The sequence below is a fragment of the Morus notabilis genome, unplaced genomic scaffold, assembly GCF_000414095.1.
Source record: "Morus notabilis unplaced genomic scaffold, ASM41409v2 Scaffold266, whole genome shotgun sequence".
In the NCBI taxonomy this organism is placed as follows: domain Eukaryota; kingdom Viridiplantae; phylum Streptophyta; class Magnoliopsida; order Rosales; family Moraceae; genus Morus; species Morus notabilis.
The window spans coordinates 100,955-111,787 of record NW_010358660.1 but is presented as its reverse complement, the minus strand read 5'-3'; the positions used below and the strand labels follow the sequence as shown (position 1 = coordinate 111,787).

At 36.4% G+C, this 10,833-nt stretch overlaps 1 protein-coding gene across 1 annotated transcript; it reads left to right on the top strand.

The window, feature by feature from the left end:
* Nucleotides 1-462: 462 nt before the first annotated feature.
* LOC112090595 lies at nucleotides 463-990 on the top strand. The gene has a single exon (XM_024162262.1). The coding sequence runs from the start codon at nucleotides 463-465 to the stop codon at nucleotides 988-990; it is 528 nt and encodes a 175-aa protein (XP_024018030.1).
* Nucleotides 991-10,833: the final 9,843 nt, after the last annotated feature.

Genomic DNA, 10,833 nt, shown 5'->3' with positions numbered 1-10,833 from the left:
GCACACTGATTTGGATTTCTGAAAGGATAACAATTTTGTGCATATTTTATATTTAGATCACCCCTCGGTGGCGGATGTAAAATATGGATTCAAAATTAGAAACGATGGTTATACACTCATGCTATTTTTTTATTAACCCTCCCTCGAGGCTCTGTTATTTAAAGTGGTGGCCAAATAAGTGATAATTAATATATATTTAATGGGGTTATGCTTCATGGAAAAATATATATTAATCGGAAGGGATCGATGTTCTTGGCTAGTTCTTCCATGACTACCCCTCGGTAGCTTGGAAAGCAGTTGCTAGGAATTATCACTGTAAGGTATGTGTTTTTTAAGGGCTTTACACATAAACATTTAGATTGCATTTAGATCTTTTTGTTTCATTACAAAACCAAATTTTTGAAAATTAAAAAGGATGTTTGCTCATACTTATTACATGTTATCTTATTATTATATATCAAAATGTCGAGCCCATTATCTGTGATACTTACGCAAAACAAATTAACCGGGGAAAATTTCAATGACTGGAAAAGGAACTTGCTTATCGTCCTTAATTTTGAGAAACACAGTTTCGTCCTAACCCAACCTCGACCGCCCACGCCTGCGATCGATGCCCCTGATAGGGAATTTGTAGTGCTTGAGCGCTGGGACAATTCCAACCTTAGTGCTATGTGCTATATTCGGGCGAGCATGTCTAACGTGCTCCAGAAACAGCATGAAGAGCACCAAACTGCTAAGCAGATCATGGACAACCTGGAGGAGATGTTTGGTGAACAAACTATCCAGGCTAAGACTGATGCTATCAAAGGTCTCATGAACTGCAAGCAAAAGGTTGGAACACCCATCAAGGAGCACATGATGAAAATCATGGCTTATTTATCTGAAGCTCAGATGAATGGAGCTGAGATCGATGCTTCAACCCAATTGGTCATGGTTTTCCAGACCTTGTCCAAAGATTTCGATTCTGTTTCAGGCATCCTACAACCTTAACCAGAAGGAGATGTCTATAACGGAATTGATGAAGGAGTTGCAAGCCTTTGAGAACATTTTCAAGGGTTCTGGATCTAAGGCTGAGGCAAATGTGGCTGAACCTGGTTCACCTACACCTAATCCTAAAAGGAAGAAGGCAAAGGGGAAGAATAAAGGGAACAAGCCTGCGGCGAAGGCACCTGCTCCAAAGAAGTATACAAAGACTAAGAAGCGGAAGGTGGATCCTAAGAAGGCTAAGTGCTTTTTCTGTGGGAAGAAGGGACACTTCAAGAAGGATTGCAGAAACTACCTGACTATGCAAAAGCAAAGAGGTAATTTTGATATCCTGTATCTTGAGGCTTGTTTAGTGGAAGAATCTAAGGAAACTTGGATTATAGATTCTGGAGCCACTAACCATGTTTGTATTTCTCTGCAGGGGTTCAAGGTAACGAGAACTTTGCGTGAGGAGAACTTCACATTAAGAACCGGTGATGGGACGTTGGTGCGAGCTGAAGCAGTGGGAGATGTGCATCTTTACTTTGATGAATTTAGATTTATTGTTTTGAGACATTATTTTTATGTTCCTAGTTTCAAGAGGAACTTAATTTCGGTAGCTTGTTTAATTAAAGACTCCTATTCAGTTTCTTTTAATGATAAAGTTGTTATTAGGAAAAACAATTCTCTTATCTGTAATGGATGGATGCATGGAAATCTTTATTTTATCAAACCTAAGATGCACTCACTGCTTGATACAGAATTGGAGAGGAACTCCAAAAGACATAAGTCTTCTCACTCTAACAAATCATATCTTTGGCATTTACAACTAGGTCACATAGGCCTTAACAGAATTCAAAGGATGGTAAAGGAGGAATGCCTTGACTTGTACGAGGTTGAACCTTGGCCACAATGCGAATCCTGTTTAGAGGGCAAGATGACCAAAAGGCACTTTGCTGCCAAAGGTAGTCGTGCCGAAGAACTTTTAGAACTTGTGCATACGGATGTTTGTGGTCCCATGAACAAGAAGCACGTGGTGTGTATGAGTATTACGTCACATTTATTGATGATTACTCGAGGTATGGATATGTCTATTTGATGACCCGCAAAAGCGAAACCTTTAACAAGTTCAAAGAATTTCAAGCTGAAGTGGAGAAACAATTAGGCAAATCTATTAAGTCACTTCGATCGGATCGAGGTGGGGAATACCTATCGGATGAGTTCTTAGGACATTTGATAGAGAACGGGATACAATCCCAGTTGACTGCACCTGGTACTCCTCAATAGAATGGTGTAGCTGAGAGAAGGAATAGGACCTTGTTGGATATGGTCCGGTCTATGTTGAGTTACTCCACATTACCTTTGTCGTTTTGGGGGCATGCCATACAAACTGCATGTTATCTTCTGAAAATAGAGTTAATTGAGCATTTCCCAAGCTTAAATTATTACCTAGAAGGTAATTAGTATTAGTTTTCTCCTATATTTTGTCTTGTTAATTATTTTTAGTTATTTGTGTTTCATAAATTCTCTCTCTCGTGATTAGCGTTTAAAAAGAGCTAATTCAGGTGCACTTTGTGGTTAATCTCAGCTTTAAGAAAACGTGGTCATTTGGAGCTTTGAGCATCTTTTCATTTTTGGAGTATGAGGAATCCTAGTCAGCATTGCTGTGCATTGCTACAGCAAGACAAGTTAGGCCAGACGTGTGTTTTGCTGACAGTTGGACCTGAGCTGGTTAATGGGCTGATTTTGTCCGTGAAGGGTGCTGATTGAGCCACTCATTGGAGGCTTTCTCATGTGCTGCCACGTGAAATTAGGGTACAATAAGTACCTGTAGCTGAGAAGAAAGAATGTGTCCTTGGTCATATATTGTAACGTAGAGGCGGCTAAACTTGGAAAAGGAAACCACCTCTATTTCTCTGATCAAGTACCAGCTCTAGTACTAGAAAGAAGAAGAAGGAAACGTCACAGGGTGTTGAACGTAAAGGAAGGTCCATTGCTGATGAAGGAAGCGTTTAGAAGAAACCTTGGAAAAGGGGGATTCTGATTCTCCTTTCTTCACCTTAGTTTTTCTTACTCTCATTACTCTGTTTTACTTTGTTGAAGAATATTTACGTTCCTCTATAAATCTGAACTCGAATCCATTTATAACTCTATGAGATTATGATTTGTTGGCTGAGATTGTTGAGTTGTTAAATATTGAAATGTTAGTTGATGTTGAATGGATCTGATGATTATTTCTTTGTTTATTCAAGTGAGCTGAATTTGTGCCTTAACTGTGATTGGGAAATCATAAGAGGGGAGCATAGCTTGATTAGATCTGGGAAGGTTTAGTTGAGTGGACACAGCTTGAATAGTGCAAGTTCTTAGATCTTGTTTTAGATTTTTGATTCACATGATATAGGAATATATTGTGTCTTGCATAACCATATGATTTAGAGCTTCATTCTCTGATTTTAGAGTCTAGATTTGCAAAGGGATTTATGGGATTTAGCTTTAAGATCGTAGACAGAGGATTGGAAAATCCCTGGTTTAGTAAATCTGGTTAACAAGAAGTCTTCATTGCCGTCCGTTGCTGCAGCATCGCGCAACATTGATAGGAGACAGTTTAGCAATTGTGAGCCACGCATAGTGACTTTGGCCAATTTTATTTGCACATTTTGTTATTAATTAGTTTTATCTTTGTTGTTCATTTCTCTTACAGTCAGATTATTATTAGTTTTCAACATCTTAAAATCAACTTTAGTTTTCTTCTTAAAACTTGAATAGAATTAACTCAGCAATTTGATTTCAAAAACACTCAATCCATGTGGGAGGATACTTGGTTATTCATCATTTTACTACTTGTTGACTCGTGCACTTGCGAGATTCTAGATTCACAATTTTAGGCAACACAAGGTACTTGAGAGGTTTTCTATGAAAGATTCCAATAAAGGTGCTCAACCTTTCAGGATGGGAATCAAGCTCTCTAGAGATGACTGTCCTAAGACATCTGAGGAAAGGGAGCGTATGAAAGACGTACCTTATGCATCTGCAGTAGGTAGTCTTATGTACGCCATGTTATACACTAGGCCTGACATTTGTTTTGCGGTTGGTATGGTAAGTCGATATCAGTCGAATCGGGATCGAACCATTGGGCTGCGGTCAAGCATATACTCAAGTATCTACGGAGAACGAGGGATTATATGTTAGTGTATTCCAGTCAGGAACTTGTTCCTATAGGGTACACAGATTCTGATTTTCAATTAGATCAGGATTCTAGGAAATCGACTTCAGGATCTGTCTTTACCCTTGGAGGTGGTGCCGCTGTGTGGAGGAGTGTTAAGCAATCTTGCATTGCTGACTCGACCATGGAAGCTGAGTATGTGGCTGCTAGTGAGGCATCTAAGGAAGTGGTATGGCTCCGCAGGTTCCTTAGTGACCTTGAGGTCGTTCCTGGTATGGATAAAGCTATGGTGCTCTACTGTGACAACAGTGCAGCTATAGCTAATACCAAGGATCCTAGGCATCATAAGAGGACTAAGCACATTGACAGAAAATATCACATTATCAGAGGCTTCGTAAAGAGTGGAGATGTGACAGTTTGCAAAATCGCATCAGAGGACAATCTTGCCGACCCGTTCACGAAGACTTTGGCGGCCAGAAGATTCGAGGAACACGTCGAAGGCATGGGGATACGTAATATGTCACATTTACTCGCTTAGGGCAAGTGGGAGATTGTTGGGATCTATATGTGCCCTAAGGATAGAAAATCGATTTTAGGGATTTTCTATAGATTGACATTTTGATATTAATAAAAGAGGTTATTCATGTTTAATAAGTGGTGTCCTATTTACTTTCATTTGTTGAATGTATGATTAATTGAGTAAACATAAATTCTCCTGGGCTGTTGGTAACACATCAGATTACCATTGTATACGGGGTATACATAGAAGACATGGTAATTCGATAACAGTCTAAATAAAAGGTCCGCAATCGATGGAATAAGATTTGGGGATCTTATTCATGTTAAGATTGTAAAGGTTGTCTACTTCCTTGGAGGGATGCTTTGTCTTGAACATCGGATCGGTTCCGAGTAGAAACCTTGATGTATACCAGTATTGAGGTATGACATTGGACTGCACCTAAAGTGTTAATTGATTCGGTTTAATGATTCTATTTATAAGAATTAATGACGCTTTGATTATCATCCTTCATTAATCTTAATCCTGAAATGGATACTTGAGTTCGCATCCATGACTCATGCACTTTGATCCACTATAGTTGAGACATTGATAATTGATGGTCAATATACTTGTGTGTTGGGTGTATGACATATGGATGGAGAAATCAAGATTCATAGATACGGAATCCATAGCCATCTTATAGATGGTAAATGTTATCTACTTGAAGGCGTTATTCGGGGATTGAAAGACAGTATAACAAGGCCTTGGCCATCGGTTTACTTTGTGTCCTCCGGTGGTTTATTGATTGTATGGTTTTTACAGTTGGTGGTTCTTTCAATGGAGAATAATGGAACTTTAAGTTAAAATGATTGAAAAGGTAAAATGGAATAAGTCCTTAATTCAATCATGGATAACATATGGGGATTAAGCGAGTGATGAATGATCATGGAAGAAGCACTACGTAAGAGAGCTTTCGTAATACGGTATGTAAACGGGAGTTCAGCTTTAGACTTTTGGTGGTATAGTCCTGAAGTTGATAATTGTTGAATAATTAATCGGGGATTAATTTTTCACAATTATAGGAGTCTCTTTACGTATTTCCATCGGGTCCCTCTACTAGCTCATATAGTTCCACGAAGCGTCTCGGGATTCGTCCTTAATGAGATCGGTAAGCTAAATGGAAATTAAGTAGTGTTTGATAAAGACATGGTACTCTCTTGCATGCAACTCCGAAAGGATTGGACATGTGAAATTAATGTGGACAGACATAATGATTTGTCGACATATGATTGGTTGTGGATAAAATAATTATTTGTTAATTATTTTGGTTAATTGAATTTTGGAAATAAGATTGTGTTTGAATTGTTTAATTTTGGAAAAACAAAATTTATTCTCTCCTATTTAAAGTGAACGAATTTTAATGGATGGAGGGAAATAGATTTTGTTTCAAAATAGTTTAAAATATATTCCTAATATTAATTATTAATTAGTTTAAACAATGGAGCTTATTTGATAGATTTTCTTCATTTAAAAAAGATGGTTCACGTTTTTTTTTAGAGAAAGAAAATCTAGAATATTCCATTTGATTAAATTAATTAATATGGATAATGTTTGTGGAAAATATTTATTTAAAATCCAAACAAGAGAATCTTATTTAAATTCAAATTTTAAGAGGAGTTTGAATCAAGATAGGATTTGGACTTTTGGAAGATCAAAGGATCTTGATTTGAATTGAAACCAACAACCTTATCTCCTAATGATAAGGGGCAAAAATTTGAAACTCCACAAGATAAGTGGACGAATTTTTGGAGTCCTTCTCCTAAGAAAATTCGTGGATAAGGTTCATAGAACCTAGCCCAAAAAGTTTGTGATCTTTTAGTTCAAAAAGATTTTCTAGTAAAAATAATTATTAATTATTTTTGGGTAGAAAATTTGTTTTTTGAAAAAGGATCCAGATATTATATTAGGGCTAGTGCTTCATGAAACAAGAGACAATTGATCACAAAAGGTGATACACGAATTTTGGGAGAAAGAGAGAGAAAAACGTTTTTGGCTTTCTTCCTGATAAGGGAAAAACGTTTTTGGGATTTTCTGGACTTAAGAATTCGTTCATGGTGTGAGGAAAAATAAGAGAGAAATTTCCATTGAATCAAAACTAAGAGGAAAGGTTTTATCGAGTGAAAAAGATTGAGGTCAACTTGTTCCTGTCTTGAAGTTTTGAAGAACAAATCTAGATCGCTATCTTAACAAAGTACGTTAAGGTTGAGAAAGCGGGATCTAGGGTTCGTAGTGCAATACCGATCGCTTGGAACCTTACCACGTGTGCCCACACACACTCTGAGACAAGGAGCTCGAGAATAGTGGAGAAGATTCGTTGGTGGACGCTCTAAATATTCTGGAGTCCAAGAAACAAGGTATGTTTGATCATGCATTTAATTTATTGTTATATACATCATGAGTCTTCTTTCCTTGTTCGGCATTAAAATTTTAAAACTTCCGCTGCGCCGTAACTCTGATAACCGGATCCGTTTCTCCAACAATTGGTATCAGAGCCAACTCATGATCATGTATATAACATAAATTATTTGATCAAATGAATTTCTCTCTATGTATTAATGAAATATTTTTAGAGAGATGGCACTCTAGGTTTTATTTTGTGTATGTTAAATATATTGTGAATGGATGTATGGATGAATGAAGGCTTTATATATTTTTTTAATATATGATGCTTGTTCAATTTTGCCGGTCATGATTCCATAGAGGTTAGAATTTGTATCTAGGTTTTTCAAATGTAATAGATGCGGTCTATTATCACCGCTAGGTCATTCTTTCAATTCCTAGAATTTTTGTAAGCCGGAAACGGCGTAGGAATTTTTTGTAAATTCAGGTTACAATGGATTCAAGGAGATTGAAGATGAACGAAGGTATGAGAAATTTTTGAAGGATGTGATTTTTAGATATGATTTTATTAATTAAAATGTTTCTTAAAAATAAATTACTTTTATTGATGGGAAAAATGGTTCATCTACTAAATTTTTTATTTTTTGTTATTATTTTACATATTTTGATAATTATTAATAATATTTGAATAAAATTTAGCATAGTATATTTATTAATGATTTTTAATTTTTACTTAACTATTTTAAAAATATGTTTTTTTTATTTGGTATGGAAAAAGTCAAATAAATAGATTGAGAATTAAGTTTAATATGAACAATGACAACATAAATTGATGTGCAAAACAAATCACTAACCTGCTTTTTAAATTTTGTTGTTTGACAATAATTTTTAAAAGTTGCTGAATAAAAGTAAAATTTACCACATATCTTAACATGCTATAACTTCTTTTAAAATAACTAAAAGCAACCTTGTAAGTAATACAAAACGGACCTTAAAGAGTAGTAGTGACTTTCCACTTCCCAGACCACTTCCTCAGGCCCAATTAGTGCTGAAAATTTGGGTCGGCCAGGCGGGCCGGTCCGAAGCCCGTTATTGTGGACTCGGGCCCAGACCCGGCCCCGCCTAAATCCGTACAAGCCCGAGCCCGGCCCTGCCCTTGATTAGGGCTGGGCTAGGCCATAATTCCAGGCCCGTAGGCGGCCCGAGCCCGGCCCGGAAAGCCCAAATGGCCCGAAATGACCCAAAGGCCTATTTTTTTTTTTATTTACTGGTTTCTGGCCCTCTTTTTTTCACTTGTTTCTGGCCCAATTGGCCAAGCCTAACGGTAATATTACCGTTGGGCTGACTCACTGTCGTGAGGCAGTGAATCTGTTTTTTGTTTTATTTACTTGGCCTTTTTTTCACTTGTTTCTAGCTCAATTGGCCATGCCCAACGGTAATATTACCGTTGGGCTGACTCACTGTCGTGAGGCAGTGAGTCTGCTTTTTTTTTTTTTTACTTATTTGTATCCTTTTTTTTTTTGGTTTACTTGTTTGTTGTTTGAGTTTCTGACTCACTACCATGAGGCAGTGAGTCTAAAGGCAGAGGGCTGCATGCCTGCAGCCATCTGCTTTTTTTTTTTTTTTTTTACTTGTTTGAACTTTGAATGTTTCTGGCCTTTTGTTTTTTTTAGTTGCACTTGTTTGTAGGTTATGGCCCAAGCGGCCAAGCCCAACGGTAATATTACCGTTGGGCTGCCCTGCTGCTGACTCACTGCCGTGAGGCAGTGAGTCTGAAGCAGAGGGAGAGGGCTGCAGGCCCTCTGCCTTTTTTTTATACTTTTTTTCCCCTAAAATTCTTAAATTTTATCTATAAATACCCCTTCCATTAACCCATTTTTTCACACAACACAACTTTCACTCTCTCTATTCTCTTCTTATTCTCCAATTTTTTCTCAACTCTCAATTCTCACTCACATTAATTCTCTCAATTTTGTTATTTCATTTTTGTTGGAAAAAAAAATTTTGGTGATTCTCTAATCTCTACTCTAGTCTCTACTTCAACTTTCAAGTCACAATTCCATTATCCATATCAAGTAATCAAGGTATTGATAAATTTTAGAATTATAAATGTTTTAATTTTTTTATATCTAATTTATTGTGAATATTTAGTTTTTAGTGTTAGCATGTATTAATATGTTTATTATTGTTATTATTATTATAGAAAATAGAAAATGAAACCAAATATGTATAGGTATGGTCTTGATGGTGTTAACTACTATGGAATGGATAATCAAGACGTTGAAGAGGCAACAATTCAACGAATGGAGGCGGGTGACCAAGTAGGTGACATGCCAAAAAATATCAATATTCAACCGAATCGAGCCTCACAAATGCCGACGGGCTCAAGTGGTTCAACATCATCAACAATAACAAAACATACAAGACAACGTGCAAAATGTTAGAAATACTTCACTACACAAGAGAAAATTGACGCTGGAGGTAAGAAAATAAAATTAGCTACATGTATATATTTTAAAAAAGTTTTGACCGCAAATTCTATAAGTGGAAGTCAACACTTGAGAGATCACGGAGTTCAATGCGCTAGACTACATCAAGCCAGGACGGAGCCTACACAAACTCAACATCAATTAAACCCGGATGGTTCGGTAAGTACTTGGTCCTATAATCCTCAAGTTGCTAGGGAATCTTTATGTCAATTTATTTCTGCTTTAGATTTACCTATTAATCTTGGTGATAACCCACATTATCAAGCGCATATTCAACGTGCATATTGTCCTCAATTTCAAAAAGTTTCTAAAACTACTACTAGGAGTGATATGATTGCATACTATGAGAAAATGCGTCTTGCATTAATAGCTTAAATGGGTGCATTAAATTTTTCAATTGCATTAACCTCTGATATTTGGAGTGGTAGGGCCAATCAAGATTATTTGAGCGTAGTTGCACATTTTTTAGACTCTAAATGGAATATGCAGAAAAGAATTATTGGTTTTAGTCTTATTGATTGTTCACATAATGCTGACGATATTGTTGAGAGACTTGTTAGTGTTATTCAAGATTTTGGTATACGGGACCGCATTATCTCTATCACCTTAGATAATGCTACAGCTAATGCAAGGACGATATCAATGTTGGAGGGACTTATAAACTCATATAGTGGTGGAATTTTACTTCATCAAAGGTGTGCATGCCATATAATTAACCTCATTGTCAAATCAGGTATGTGTATGGTAAGTTCTACAATTGATAATATTCGAAATGCCATTTCTTGGATTCATAATTTATACCCCCGCATTGCTGAGTTTAAGAGGTATTATAAAGCAAAAGGTATGAAGCCTAGAAAGTTTGGTCTTGACATGCCTGTTAGGTGGAATTCAACATATATGATGTTGAAGAGTACTTTACCATATAAAAATATTATCACTATTTTTTTTCAATACAAAAATGGGCAAAACAATGTTGCAAGAAGATGACTGGTTTATTTGCGAACGATTTGCGTCTTTTTTGGAGGTTTTTTATGATTCTACTGTTTTATTATCTGGTATTTATTATCCTACTTCTCCATTAGTGTTGCATCAAATTTGTGAGATTACAGACTTATTTGAAACGTATAGAAATGATATGTTATTTAAACCGATAGTAGAAAAAATGGAAGTAAAGTTTAGGAAATATTGGTATGAAATTCCTCTGTTGTATTGTTTAGCAATTATTTTGGATCCTAGAGTAAAATTATCCGGTCTTGGAAATGTTCTTTCTCATATCGGTGGCCAGTTGGATATAGATTATACTTCACAGGTTGTTAACA

Bases quoted from the DNA above. Each gene is read 5' to 3' on its own strand.
- LOC112090595 (XM_024162262.1), top strand. From the start codon at position 463: ATGTCGAGCCCATTATCTGTGATACTTACGCAAAACAAATTAACCGGG.